The sequence below is a fragment of the Hyaena hyaena genome, unplaced genomic scaffold (assembly GCF_003009895.1).
Source record: "Hyaena hyaena isolate Hyena2069 unplaced genomic scaffold, ASM300989v1 scaffold_165, whole genome shotgun sequence".
Classification (NCBI taxonomy): Eukaryota; Metazoa; Chordata; class Mammalia; order Carnivora; family Hyaenidae; genus Hyaena; species Hyaena hyaena.
The window spans coordinates 1,539,117-1,555,275 of NW_024080797.1; the positions used below are offsets into that span (position 1 = coordinate 1,539,117).

At 40.3% G+C, this 16,159-nt stretch overlaps 1 protein-coding gene across 1 annotated transcript in view; it reads right to left on the reverse strand.

Annotated features, from left to right (window-relative positions):
- The window catches only part of FAM107B (family with sequence similarity 107 member B), a 230,870-nt gene that overhangs the window by 136,712 nt on the left and 77,999 nt on the right, over positions 1-16,159 (reverse strand). Inside the window, exon 2 of the mRNA XM_039240003.1 lies at positions 3,523-3,583. Coding sequence (XP_039095934.1) covers positions 3,523-3,583 — 61 coding nt within the window. The remainder of the gene's footprint in view (positions 1-3,522; positions 3,584-16,159) is intronic.

The following is a 16,159-nucleotide window of genomic DNA, read 5'->3' on the forward strand; positions in this document are numbered from 1 at the left end:
ATCACATTGAAAGAGACTTATTATAAATGGGCTACCCTATCCACTCAGCTAATATACCCATGAAGTCAAAGGGAAGTGCCCCCTGATTCTGAGTAGGCGTTAGAGTTCTATTATAGGCAGGTCACTTACTTAAAAAAAAAAACAACCCTCAAATATACACAGACATTGAATTATTAGAGAGCAAAGGACAGGTAATGATGATGGTAAAGTTTAAACACACTTCCAATTAACCTGTCCTAGCCCCTGGGTGGACCCTGCAAGTATAAATTATAGACCTCAGCATAAAGTGACAGATGCTTGAGGATTAGGTCAGCAGCCACAAAAAGGGGCTGAATGCCAAATAGGTATCACTTTAGATTCATTATATGGAATTTGGTGTTCACTTTATAAATATTCTGGCTCATGTGTCTTTCTGCACAAAAGGACTTCATATCTATTCTTCAAGATGCAACTCGTATGCCGCGGTCTCTTAGGTAACTTCCTGGATCCCTGAAATTGAGTTTCCCTAGCCTCATCCCCCCACTCCTGCCTGTGTTTGAGCATGTACTGTATCGTACCTGTTGTTTTAGCCCCCTGTGTCCATGTTTTAGAGACACTATTTAACTATAAGCTCTAAAGGCAAAACTTACACAGAATCCCACTTTCTCTAGAACTTATATTTTACTTGTTTATAAGATATAATTTCTCTGTGATTTACATTCTCCTTTTATTTGTTTAATGGCTGCATTTCTCATTTTCCCACAAATTCCATGAAACATGGAGTCATGTCTATCCTAGTTACCACTCTAAATACAACATTATTCCTATCACAATGTCTAGCACGTAGTAGGCATTCAATAGACATTTATTAGTTACTGTATTTTATGTTCATACTGTTCAAATAACCTGGCAGACACAAACTTATAGATAACAGGATTTCAAAGAATGGTTAATAAACACAGTATATCTGAACCTGATGGATTAAAACTAGAGGCATAGTACACTAGTGCCACAGGTTAGAAACACACTTTTGGAGTAAATTCTGAATAAACAAGGTGGGGAGGGCTCTGTAGCAAGTCCCAAAGTTGGTGAACCCAAGCACTTTTCAGAAGTAGTGAGAAATTTTGCATTTTCTGCTCGAAATTTCTACTTAGAGAATAGCATTATTCAGAGTTTTTTAAGAAAATAGGGAAATAAGCAACTTCCAAAATCTATTTAAAAATGTTTTTTAATGTTTTATTTATTTCTGAGAGAGAGAGAGAGAGCATGAGCAGGGGAGGGGCAGAGAGAGAGGAAGATACAGAATCTGAAACAGGCTCCAGGCTCTGAGCTGGCAGTCAACACACAGCCCGACACAGGGCTCAAACCCATGAACTCTGAGATCATGACCTAAGCCAAATTTGGACACTTAAGCGACTGAGCCACTCAGGTGCCCCCCAAAATCTATTTTAGAACAATCTATTTCCACGATCCAAAATCTAAAGCCGTACAATTCAATCACAAAGAAATTGGGATTATAGATTTCTAACTACATCATGTCCCTCTTTTTCTGCAGAATTATGTTCATCGGTATCTTTGACTGCAAATGTATTTGTGGAGGAAAATTTTTACCACTATATTACATTTCTAGTAACACACTCCAAGGACTTAAAGATTGAGGAACATGAGCAGACTGTTTGAGAATGGGATCCCTGATTTCTCACTCAGAGGTGTCATGGTAGGATGTGTTAGAGTCAACTTATGTCTTAGAAAAGCCTTCATGAGTAGTAGTGCCTTCACAACATGTGGGGTAGTCAAGGCTTTGGATGTGAACAAATGTCTTCAAAATCTAGTGAGCACTCTGCCAAGAGAGCAAATGATACCATTTATAATAGCAACCAGGAAACTCAAAATCTCTTGGCCAAATTTGCATTGACCCAGTATTGGCCATTAGCCCAGCCTTCTCTAGCTGAGGAACTGAAAATCAAGAGTGAGTGTGCAAAAGTAGCATTCAGAACAATTTTCATGGGTATGATACACAAGCTCCAACTCTGCCCGCTCTATACCCCTACTCTCAAACTCCAAAACTCCTTACAAGCATCATCAACTTAAGGAAACTTCTTAGATTCTACTTCCTCAATGCTCCAAGTAGCGCTTTGGTTGTGTCAGTCTTTTCACATTATTTCTCATGTTCCAAACACATCTATGCCTTAGACTTTTGTTTTCTTGAAGGCATGTGTCATGACTTATTCTCCTTTACAGCCCAGGAATCTAACACAGTTAAAGGGTTGGCTCACATCAAACCCACCCTACCTGCATCTCCATTATACAGAGAAAGAAAATGCCTTGCATAAGTGGACACAAAGGACTCAGTAAGAATTTACTGAATAACTACTAGGTTCCAGCCACTGTCCAAGGTGCTAAGATACTGTTAAACAGGACAGGCAAGGTTTCTGCTCTCCAGGGAACAATAAGTAACCAAACGAATCCGTGGACAGATGATTTTAGATTGTCGTAAGAGTTACGAAACAAGTAAAAATGGGCAATGACATGAGGAGTGGTTTGAAGGAATGACAATGTGGCCTCAGAGAGTTGACATTTCAGCTGATACCTGATTGATGAGAAAGAGCCAGCGATGTTAGGATCTGCAAAGGGGGAGTATCCTAGGTAGAGGCACCAATGTAAAGCAATGTTTGCTACTGTTGCAGGTAGACACTTGGGAGGGGCACAGAGGGAGATGGTGGAGCTGCTTAATTGATAATTCTCTTTCCTCCACCTAAATCAGAGCAGGGTGCCATCTGTCCCCCCATTTTGCATATTTTTCTCATTATCATTTCCATTTTCTCAATTCTGCTTCCTGATTTCCATTAAATTATAAGAATGTGAGCCTCTGCTGGCAGCAAACACATCTGGAGCCCTCTTCCAGCCGCTAAACATCTAAAACACCAAACTAAAATCAATTTCAGTATAGAAGCAGAGACTTAGCTTTCATTATTATTAGGTCCATTCAACTAAAATTTGTTTTTTATGACAATTGGATGTCATTAGCATTACTGATCAAAGTCAGAAACTAAGTTATGAATTTACTCATCACTGTTTCTTTCCATAGTATCTCATAGGAAGTCCTATCATGGAGTAAAAAGTTTTAGCAAAGCTGCCTATTTCACTATACACTAACATAAAAAGAAACCCAGCAAATGCATCTAAATATTTCCCAAGGTAATCATAAAACTTCAGCAAACAACTATGCTATTTATTTTAATATTCCCAAATTTGAAATTTCTTCATCGTTATCATCATTTACTTCATTGCAAGTATTTCTTCATCAAGAACTGTAATCAATAAAAGAAAGAAGAAGAGAAGCAGCTAGTTTCGGCATGATGACCAGATTGTCTAGATATCGTGCCTGGAATACATCACAAGTGACATTTCTAGTCATGTTTCCAATCATTTGGAAAGTCACACAGACTTTCTTTGGCAATATGCAAAGCTTTTGGATGCTGCAAGCCCTGCTGTCAGCAACAGCAGTCCAGAAAAGGAGGTGTCGCACTAAATATACCCTACCTGATGCCATCTTCTGTTCCACCTCGAGACATTTAGGTTCTTCCTGGGATTCCTCTGCTTCCTGAGTTACAGTCCCACAAACCAGAAAAATAGGGAGAAAGTAAAAATATGAATTAATTTACAGCAACACTTTCTGCAAACCTACTGAATTTATATGAGATCATGATCTGAAAAAAATTAGACTGGACACTTATGATTGAGTCTTTGGACAAGCAACAAATTCAACAATAGATGTTGAGTAGAATAACTACAGGGGTGCTGGGTTACAAACTCCAGGGTATCACAGGAATGTATCTGTGGATTTGTCCCTGAAGCAATATAATTCAGGGGCCCTCAATGACTAATATGTTGGGGAGCATCTGTTACTTAGGCAAAGTGGTGGTAGGTTCCTCCGTAAGACAGATATTCTGCCAGCATGGTGTAATAAAGACAATTTTCTTTACTTTTCATTATTCAAAGAGCTGATTTCACATATTTTTGAAAAGTCTATCACCATTCAGTTATTTTTTATCTCTGGGAAGTTGAGTAAACACATTCCTGTCTGAGTTCTGCTGTGATATTCTTTAATGACAATTGTGACTCCTACAGCATTGCTAAAGTAGACTGAGCTAGAAGTGAGGGAAGTAAATTAAAAAGAATGTCTAATGATGCTTTTCTAATTTTGTCTTCAAGATGACTTTATGCTGATTCCTTCATTTATTTTTTTCCTTCACTCAACAAATAATTGTTGAGTGCCTCTTAGGGGCTATTTCTGTGGGACCTTAATTTCTACGCAAGATCCCTTCAATTACACTGCAAGCAGTTGTCTACTCAGCATCCTTCCCAGACTGGCACGCTTTCTGCACATATTTTGTTCCTCCAAAGAATATAGGCCACTAGAAGATGTTTTGGACCACAACAAAGTATGGAGTGTGGAGCTCCAAAAATGAGAACGAGGCTACTCTGTAACCAAACTGGAACAGTGTAACTAAAAAACTGATATCCACCATATGAGTACTCCCCCATTTGATGTAAGGTTGAAGCTCCTAAGTGATAATATCTTATCCAGATGAGAATCCATCAGATTCTCAAGCTTAGTTAGTAAGATAAAGAAGTGTTCTTTTCAACTCATGAAGAATAGTTTCTTTAAATTGTCATCACTATTAACTCACAAGGGAATTGATTTTACCTGTATTGGGAACAAATGTTTTATCAGAGATCAAAAATCATCTTAAAATGTTCATCAGGGAGCAGTTCCAAGAATTTGTCCTACTTTTGAAACCCACGAAACAGTATTGACATGGGCGATTTGAGTAAACGTGCATTCAGTTCAATTATCTCGAATTTACAAGTTGTAAGAAATTTTAATGAAAATTGCTTCCAAAATTATATTTCTAAAAATGATGTGAATTAATATTACACCAAAGGGCATATAAATGATAGGAGGCCCCATTATACAGAAACTAAATACAGCACCTAATTTGTTTCACAAGGCCCAACAGGATAGTATATAATGAAAACACAGGAGTTATTTTATAATATAGCTATAGAGAAAGTCTCTCAAATAACCAAATAAAATTGTTTCATAGATGAAAGGATTCTTCTTTGAACCAATATCAGTGTTTACTTTTTATTGCTTTGAATTCCAGAATTGTGAAATAATGTAGCTTTCCTCCAAACATATTATTTTATTTTAAAGTGCCCCTCCCCCAATTTTTCTCATTAAATAGTAAAAATTGCAAAGCCCTGGAATGATCTGCAGATGGACAGATATTTGGAATCCTCTTGGCTGGAGAGCTCTCAGCATAAAATAAACAAGCATCTGTCTTCAATAGTGTAAACTATGTTCTATTTAGAGAAAAAAGACTGAGCTCCTTAGATTCTTGTGTTTCTTCTCTTCAGTGCAAGTCTGTGATTTGCTGAATTTGTTCTTCTGGCTTTTCCCCAGCAAAGCTAGACTAAAATGACAACAGTCCAACTGTAGTAGACATCTGTTGAATTTGCTGCCTGGCATTTATTCACTCTATCTAGTAAGTGTGACCTGATTTCCTCTTTAAAGTCATTCCCTTCCACTCTTCATGAACTGGGTTCCTATGAAACCAGCCCAGAGCCCCATACACCTCCCTCCCCACCACTCCAGGGGTGATCATTTGACCAGAGCCAGGCCCACTGGTCCACTGCATTTCCCTATGATTGGTTCAGAGTAGTCATATGACCCAATCAGGGCTAATGATAGATTTCCTCTGGACTTCTGGGAATTTGACTCCTATCTTATCCAGTGAAACCTGAGTGACCTTGAGGGTTAGAGCTGCTGGTGTCACAGTCCACTGAGACAGACATCCACACAAAGGGAGAGCCAAGAGATGGACTGATAACCGAGTCCCAGTGATATCATGAGAGCCCCAAATCCAAGCATTCTAGAAGCAAGCTTAACCTTGGACTTTTCAGCCTAAGTCAGCTATTACGTTCCTTTTTATTAAACACACACACACACACACACACACACACACACACACACACACACATTGAAGAGCACCTGGGTCCTCAGTCAGTTAAGGATCAGACTCAATTTTGGCTCAGGGCATGATCTCACTGTTCCTGGGATGGAGATCTGTGACAGGCTCTGTGCTGTCAGTACGGAGCCTGATGAGATTCTCGCTCTCCATTCTTTCTCCTCTCCTCTATCACCAAAAATAAAGAAAGAAAGAAACATTTTTTAAACCATGTTGATTTTAAAAATAAAACCCATTTATATCAGGTTTTCTGTCACTTCTAACAGAACCAGCCAACGCATCTCAGCTCTGGGCAGCCAGAGTGGGCTGTGCTGGGCAATAGCTTCTGTGCCTCAACACTATTTTGTACTTTAATCTATTTTTAAATGGAATATGACAGGGACGATGCACTGACTAAGTGATCAGAGGAAGTGCTAGTACAATTTGGCAAATAACTGGGCTTTTCATCTACTTCCTCTGAGGTCTAATCCTAATATGTTTTACTGAGAGGTCATGAGTTTTGTATTCTTTATGATATGGTAAGTCAGGTGCGACCACAAGAGGAGACAGAGGAGGGGAAAAACAGGAAAAATAAGTCAATCACCATCACAGGTCCTGGAGAAGAAAGCACAGCCTGCCTCGGAGGGCCACATGGAAAAACACCAGAGTGGTTGGGGACAAAAGACAGGAGGTAGGGGAGCCTTTAGGACACGACCTTTATTGGGGTTTGTGCAAGGGAAAGGCAAAGCAGGGTATAGTAAACAGCCTAGGATTGGCTAGTTTAAATAATTTCAGTGGGCTGTGAGCTATAGGGATGGTCCCTAGTTGCCTGGTATCTGGCCCTGAGATAATTAAGGCAGATAATATTGTCTCTTGGGGCCAGATAGAGAAGGTCCAACTATGGATTGGTTAGTTTGCTTCATGCAGACACACTCCAGGCTGGACCCTCTGCTGTCTCTAAGAAATGGATAGCCAGAAAGGTCTTTTTAAAGATGTCAAAACATTACAATACACAGAAAAGTTTAAGTATTTGCAATACATCACACTAAACCACAACCTGAGTATGTTTACAATGAGTGAGTTCAAGGTATGTTTTAGCACAAATAAGTTTTTTCCCTCTAAGATTGACCTGTTTGAGCAATAGCAAATAAGTAAATAAGTAAATAAATAGAACATGAACTGTATAACCTCACTGACATACTTCGAGTCATGTTAAGTTGGCCTCATAGTTGTGCAACACTGACAGCTGGCATTTCACACTAGGAAAGCAAGTTTAGAAGCAAGATGGTGGTTCTAGAGAAAAATAGCATTTTTGACCAAAAATTAAGGAGATCTAGTCCCGTTCATTTCCACCTTTTGGAACAAGTACATGACTGACTCTTGGCTTCAACTTCCTCCATATGGAAAATGGATTCCAAATATAATCAGCCAAGAAAGTTGAATTCTAATTTTAAATAACTGTTTCCCTATCACCAAACATTTGAGAAGTCTTCAAGTTTTCTCTATCATGTGTTATACTACGAAGAACATCTTTCAATGTAAGGATTTTTGTTATTTCAAATTATTTTGGATTAAAGTTTTAAAGGTAGGATTTTGGATGAAAGGTCATGAATGTTTTTGAGGCTCTTGATGTAACCACACACACACACACACACACACACACAAAAACACACACACACACACAAAATATTACAGTAAATTAATGTGTTAAAATGTGACAGTTTTGTTAAATCCTCTCTAGCAACATGTAAGTCCACATTTTGATGGACATGAAGAGTCTCCCATTGGAGGTAATTTTAGAAATGGATGTCCAACATTCACCATATTCCAGAGCCAACAGTCTCTCATTTCACTTGTTTTCTTTTGACACTGAATTGCTACTAATAAATACGTTTTTAATCTTCCATGGAAGCCCATATCTAAGCCTCATCTATCCCACTATTTTGTAGGATCTTCCAGGGCAAAACCTATGCTTCCTCTTCAAGCTTCATTCAGGCTCTACCCTCTTTGTCAACAGGTGCACGTCAAACAATTATTGAATGGATTCAATTGTTCACCTACTTTACACTTTTGTTTAAAGTCTAACCTGGGAACACAGCCCACAGTGAAACTTTGAGCATTGTCCCTCCTAATAACAAAGATAAGGCCATAGTTTCTTCAAGAAGACCTTCCTGAAGCAGCTCCCATCTTCATCCCAAACTCTACCCCATTCAGTCTTTAAGAGGTAGTCAGCGAACATTTTTGGAGTGCTTGCAATGTGTCAAACTATGCCGTATGTGTAGTAGCTCATTAGTCTTCAACAACTCTCTGAGGCAGGTGACCTTATTATCATCACCCCTGCTTTATGGATGGAGAAACAGCGGCTCAGAGTGGCTCATTCACCCTGTACCAGATACTATGATGTGCCACCTGGAGGCCCCTTCAGGACTGAAAGATGTACTGTCACAGCCATAGGAAATGTGGTTAATAGACAGCACTCAGCTGTCAGCATCCCGGAAGAGAATTGCCAGGGCTGCTGGAACTTGGACTTGTTGACTTGAGGACAAAGAGGCCTGGCCCCCTCACCCAATCTCAACACCCAATCAACAACTCTGAAGGGCTCTCCTAGCTCCAGAGCTGCCTGTTGGCTGAGGCCTTCATTGGGAAACTTCAATGTAGCCCATCTTATCCCTCTGCCCAATCCTGCTTCTTTCTCTTCCTTTCTAGAAGGGTTGATACCAAAACACTCCCTAATAAACTTTGTACATGCTACTCTCCATTTCAGAGTCAGCTTCCCAGGAACCCACCAACACACCCAAAGTAACATTTCCTGGAAGTGCCAAAAGGGAATTCAGACACAGGCCTACCTGGCCCCAAACCCAATGACATAAATGACTATACTAAAATCCCTCCTTAATATCAGTCAGTGTCTCTCCCTTGTTAAGAAAAAAAAAGCTATGGATGCCTGGGCCCCAGCCCCGATCCTGATTTGCTAAGTATGAGGTTTGCGGTGACCAACCATCCTGATTTGCTCGGGACTGAAGGGTTTTCCAGGATGCAGGACTTCTGATGCTAAAACCAAGGAAGTCTTAGGCAAGCTGAAATGAATTGATCACCCTAATAGGAGTATGACCCCGGTATCTGCAATTTAAATGACCTTTTTCAATGACACATTGAAAAAGCTTTAAAAATATGGTATATTTGTAAAAGAGAGTCCTAATTATGGATGAGTGTTTTTAAGCTAATATTTTGAACTCTCTCTGTTAGGCACTGCCTCTAAGAGCTTTATAATCTGTTCATGAAATATTATTGTCCTCATGTTACAGATGAGGAAACTTAATAAGAAAGACCAGGGAAACCAAGGAACTTTCCCCAAGTCACACAGCTAATAAGTGAGCTTGCAGACAAACCCCGTGGGTCTAGAGTCTATGCTCATAACCACCTCTCCATAATGTACACTAATTGACTTGTTCTCTCTAAATTTCCCCATCTAGAGATGGAGATAACATCTATGCCCATCAGTTGTTGTGAGGATAAAATAATATCTGTTGAGCATCTATGCAATGCCTGCTGCAGAGGGAATATATATTATGCACTTTCCTTTTCTCCCAGTGGAAACACATAATTGGGTTGTATGTCCATTTTTTGTCCATTGGACCACTAAGGAAAGGACTGGAGGTCATCCATCAAAAGCTCTTTCCTGACTATATTTAGAAACTAGCAAAATTCATTTTAAGTCAATATAGATTTATTGAGGAACCTTTATGTTCATGGCATTATGCTAAAACACGTGGGGAGTATCACAGTGAATGGAACATAACCTTGGACTTCCAGGAACTAATAACCACAGAAGAGACAGATGACATTGATCTTGGTTTTCTTAGGGACAGAAAAATCCTAACTCCAACAAATAACTTTCTCTTCCCTCCCTTCCTCTTCATGTGGTGTTGTGTGTAGATCATGTAGGATAAAGAGTAGAAAGAATTTCAATATTAGAACCTGAAAGAAAGAGCTTGATTAGCACTTAGGACTTAGGGAAGGGTAATATAAATAAAGTTGGTTCACCCATGTCCTCAGCTTCCTCCTTCTGGGTGGGCGAACACAACTCCAAAACTCTGAACAAGCATTTGAGCCTTCAGAGAAGTGACTCTTGACCCCAGTGCGCAGCTGAAGTGGCAGAAGCATCCAGTCAATTTTAAGACATGCTGCACAGTTGTCATTTTAAAGAATTAATACAGAAAATACAACTATTCTGAAATGTGCCAAGAACTATAGAGCAAGTGGGTAGAGACAGAAGCAATGCCCATTGGCCTCTCGCAGGATGGTGGAAGGATGTGGGCCTTGGAGTTAGGGAAATCAGGGTTCAAATCCTGGCTATGCCTTGTAGGAACTCTGTGAGCCTCATTTTCCTCAACAAAATGTGAAAGTAAATACTTGATGTCCTTGCAGAACTGCTGTGAAGATGAATGAGATGACAAATGTAAGAATATCATACTAGTCACTATTAACATGAGATAGAGGGGTCACTGTCCACTCATCCAGCAGCCACCCACACCCCATCCAATAAGAGCTGCCACTTCCTGGCCTCAAGGATTCATCCAGGTAAGAGGATATAACCTAATTTAGGCTAGTCATCATGAATAGGCTGGGACTTCTCAGCCAACCAAGGCATCTTCTTACAGTCTTAGGTAGGAGCCTCAGAGCTAGTGACTGTCACATCCTCTGAGATAGCTCAAGAGAATGAACCCAACACTCAATAAGAAGAAGAGGCAAAAGGCAGTGTGGGAGCTGTAATGGATGGTGGCCCTGTGTCCTTTTCTGTGGTTTATTATTTATTTTTCTATTCCTCTGCCAAATCTCTATTAGTTTAGGCTACCCCTAACTTCTTGTGGCTCATGGAATGCCCTTCCAGATAATTGTAGAGGGAGGAGAGCCCAGGAAGATGGAAGGTGTCATTCCCAACCACTTCAGTATCTCGATCCAGCCACCATTGGATCCACAGATGATATTCTTCAGGAGCAATTACTGCAATTCACTAAGTTACCTAAGATCAGGGAAGCTCTGGGGCCTTGATGAAAGGCTTGATTCATTTACAGCCTACTCTACATGGTGTACTAGAGCACTAAGTGCTTTACTTCATCTCTACTTACAGGAAAGCTAAGTAGTTACAGGAAAAAGGAAAAGATGTATTAGATCTCATGCCTGTAAAGTTGGGTATGTATCAAACTTGGGTGTGTATCCAAATCACGTGGAGGACATAGCAAAAACACAGAGGAGTCAGCCCTTTTCCATTTTGACAAGCCTGGGTCTCTGGATTCCTTTTTTTTGTTTTTGTTTTTAAAGCTCTTTATTTGTATCATTTTTTTTCACAGGAAAAGCAGTATGTTGGAGTTGGATGAATAGGTACAAATCCCAGCTCTCCCACTGAGGATGGGAAGATGTTAGGAGTCATCTGACATCTCCAAGCAAACCTGTTTTCTTGTGTATTTGCCAGTTTCTAAAATGTCATATTCAAAGGACTTTCCTTAATTTATTTTAGGTACATAGTTAGAGTTCAGTTCATCTTACCATCTGGAAAGTTCTCTAACAATAAGGCTAAAATTTCTCATGTTAACATCTCATTACCTTAAAAAAAATTTTTTTTAATTTTTTCATTTACTTTTTATTTTTTAATGTTTATTTTTGAGAGAAACAGAGAGACAGAGCATAAGCAGGGGATGGGCAGAGAGAGAGGGAGCCACAGAATCTGAAGCAGGCTCTGGGCTCTGAGCTGTCAGCACACAGCCCAATGTGGGACTCAAACCCACGAACCATGAGACCATGACCTGACCCAAAGTCAGATATTTAACCGAGCCACCCAGGCATCTCTCATTACTTTTTTTAAAAACATATCCTGGGGTGCCTGGGTGGCTCAGTTGGATAAGCGTCTGACTTTGGCTCAAGTCATGATATCATGGTTTGTGGGTCCGAGCCCCATGTCGGGCTCTGTGCTGATGGCTTGGAGCCTGGATCCTGCTTTGGACTGTGTGTCTCCCTCTCTCTCTCTCTCTGCCCCTTTCCTGCTTGGAATGTGTCCCTCTCTCAAAAGTAAAGAAACTTTTAAAAAATAACCTAATTTTTATTGAGTTTTTAATTTTAATTCCATTATAATTAACATACAATGTTATATTAGTTTCAAGTGTACAATACAGTGACTCATCACTTCTATGCATTACTCACTGTCCATCGTGACAAGTGTACTCTTAATCCTCTTCACCTGCTTCCCCCATCCTCCACCCACCTCCCTCTGGTAAGCATCTGTTCTCTATAGTTAAGAGTCTTTCTCAGTTTGTCAGTCTTTTTCCTTTGCTTGTTTGTTTTGTTTTTTAAATTTCACATATGAGTGAAATCATATGGTATTTGAATTTCTCTGAGTTATTTTGCTTAGCATTATACTCTCTAGATCCATCCATATTGTTGCAAATGTCAAGATTTCATTCTTTTTTATGGCTGAGTAATATTCCATTACATATATATACATACATACATATATCTCTATATTTCTACATCTATGTATCTGTATCTATATCTATGATCACTTCTTTATCTATTCATCTATCCATAGACACTTGGGCTGCTTCCATAATTTGGCTATTATACATAATGCTGCAATAAACATCAGGGTGCGTGTAACCCTTTGAGTTAGTGTTTTTGTATTTTTGGGGTAAATACCTAGTAGTGCAATCTCTGGATCATAAGGCAGTTCTACTTTTAACTTTTTAAGGAATCTCTATACTGTTGTCTACAGTGCCTGCACCAGTCTGCATTCCCACCAGCAGTGGACAAGAGTTCCTCTTTCTCCACTTCCTCACCAACACTTACTGTTTCTTGTGGCTTTGATTTTTGCCATTCTGACAGATGTGATATCTCATTGTAGTTTTGACTTGCAGTTCCCTGATGATCAGTGATGTTGAGCATCTTTTCATGTGTCTGTTGCCCATCTGGGTGTCTTCTTTGGAGAAATGTCTATTCATATATTTTGCCCATTTTTATTTGGGTGTTGAGTTGTATAAAGTCTTAATAGATTTTTGGATGCTAACCCTTTATCAGATATGTGATTTGCAAATATCTTCTCCAACTCAGGTTGTCTTTTATTTATCATTTTATTTTATTTTTCATCATTATAAGTGTATTTGATTAGCTCTCCTGGTGATGCTAACACACACCCAAGTGTGAGAATCACTACTGCAAAGGATGGAAGTCTGGCTCAGAACTCAGATAGTATCATCAGAGCCCTCTCTTTTTCTGTCTCTCCATTTGTCTGTTTCTATGTGTCACTTCTCAGGCTCCCTCTTCATTGTACAGTCAAGACCACCAGAAGCTCTGGGGCTACATCCTTTCACCCCATGCTTCAAAGGGGGGCAAGGAGTGTTTTAGTCCCTGTGTTCACATTCAGAGTTCTAGGGGAAGACTGTGATTGGTGCATCTTGATTCACATACTCATCCCTAGTCACAGCACATGCCTATCGGGGAATGGGGACTATGATTTTCCAGACCCATACAACTGCCCCTTGCAAGACTGCTGGAGGGACTGGTACTATGACTGGAAGCCTCACTAACACCTCGGAAAACAGAAAGGCACAGTTCCCTAACAGAAAGGTGGCTGTGTCCTGAAGTAGGGGAGGAAGGGATACTGGCCACACTGCTGTTGAAAATATATATTCCCAAGTAGGCTGAATTCTCCAAAGCCACAGGACTAAAAATACCTACTGCCTTCTTAGTGCCTAGCATGTGTCAGGAACTTCATATATGTTACAAGTAACATGAGACAATATTTAAAACATTTAACAGCTGATCAGAATGGGGAGGGTCCTAGAGGTGCCTGGGGGACAGGCCTTATTTAACTCTTCAGCTCCTGGACCGTGCAGAGTTTAGGGGTCCAGGGAAAGGGGTGATGTGGGACATGGATGCCAATTAGGGATTAGAGAACAGTTATTTATCAGTCAGCGCAAAGGCGTTTTGATATTTGAATAGCCAACATGTTCAATATGTTCTTCCTGATGTATAACTGCTGAATATTTTCAACCCTCAGTATCATCTTCTAAAATAGAAGCACATCATGGAAGTATGCTATAATACACCAGAGATATGCAAACCTCTCTCTAGAGTACCATTACACTCAAAGACTTGGGAAGGTAAGGGGCACCTGGGTGGCTCAGCTGGTTAAGTGTAACTCTACTCTTGGTTTCAGCTCAGGTCATGATCTCACAGCTCATGGGATCGAGCCCCACGTTGGGCTCTGTGCTGACACTGTGGAGCCTGCTTGCAATTCTCTCTCGCGCGCGCGTGCGCGCACGCTCTCTCGCTCTCTCGCTCTCTCTCCCTCTCCCCCTCCCTCTCCCCCGCTCAAAATAAACACATATTTAAAAAATATTTGGGAAGGAAAACATTATTTGTATATTAAAACAAATCTGATGACATAGCAGAAGGGTGTGTAGAACAAACATAAATGTTTAGGGTGATCATGGAATGTCAAAATAGTTTGGACACAGGGTTGCTGACATGGGGTCACTCCTATAGACAAGATTGAAAAGCACTGTCTGGGAAACTACAACGTGATATTTGTGCCCCCATTATACAGAACAGGCCCTGGCAGGTTGAGGACTTGGTTTGTCTAACAGTGCATGTTTTAAGTGTGGGCAAGAATTCACACCACCTGCCTGGGGCAGAGCCCCAGGTCTCTCAGCAGTATCACACTCCATTTAAAGTCTGCTCCTTGATGGTGTTATTTTTAGACAATTCCATCTTAAGTGGCAACGGCAAGTTATGACATAGCTATACTTAGTGACAGGACTAACTGAAGAGAATTTTGGATAAGGAAGAACTTTGCAAAGGAATGAGCAATTGTTAAGGAAGGCCATTTCACCATGTGTAGCAACATGGGTGGACCTTGAGGGTGTTATGCAGAGCGAAATAAGTCAGGCAGAGAAGGACAAATATCACATGTTTGCACGTATAGGAGGATTAGGAGGAACTTAACTGAGGACCATGTGGGAGAAGAAGGGGGGAAATGGTGGGGGAAAGGGAGGGAGGCAAACCATGAGAGACTCTTGAATACTGGGAACAAACTGAGGACTGATGGATGTGGTGGGGGGTGAGGGGGGAGATGGGCATGGAGGAGGGCACTTGTGGGGATGAGCACTGGGTGTTATATGGAAACCAATTTGACAATAAACTATTTGTAAATAAATAAATAAATAAACAAACAAACAAACACTAATTTTTAAAAAAAAGGAAGGTCATTTCAAAGACAGGCCATTGTCTGTTTCAAGGTCAAGAGAGCCCCAGGCCAAGAAAACCACAGAACAACATTTGTCACAGGGTGGAAATTTCAGAACCAGGAGCATAGGAAAGACTGACACAGGCTTTACGACTGGAATTCAGCATACTGGTCCAAACTTTAAAGTTGCAAAACGAGTGCAAAAATACTCAAATGAAAATAAACTGTCAGATTCCTAGGGAATGGAAGGGGTAAATCTGGTTGCTTGTACATGTTGCTATAGACTGAATGTTTGAGCCCCCCTCAAATTCAGATGTGGAAATCCTGACCCCCAAGGTGACGGTATTTGGCGGTAGGCCTTTGGGGGTAAAAAGTGGAACCTTTAGAAGAGACAAGTGCCCTTATTAAAAGGACCCCAGGGAGTTTCCTTGCCTTTTCCACCTGTCAGGACATAGTGAGAAGAAGGCAGTCTATGAACCAGGAAGCATGCTCTTACCAGACCAAATCTGCTGGTGCCTTGATCTTAGACTTCCAGTCTCTAGAACTGTGAAAATTCCATGATCATTGTTTAAGCCACCCAGTGCATGGTAGTTTGTTATAGCTGCCTGAGCAGACTAAGACCCTGATTTACTGAGAATTATTATACATCCTGCATAGAGATGTATATTACAGATCTTGAATGAGTGACAGGAGAATCACAGAACTCTTTAATTACTTACAGCATCTAGTTCTACTCCAGAAACACTTGTTAAATTCATTCATGAATAAATAAATGAATGAATGATGTTATTTTTAAGAAAAAACCTTTCCAAAGTATTTTTTTTTTTCTGTAAAACTGAAGTTCCAGGAAGCTATGCATCTATCTCGTGGTTTCAAGCACTGGGAGGCGCACTGCCAAATAACCTTGGGAGAAGATGTAAGTTTGAGA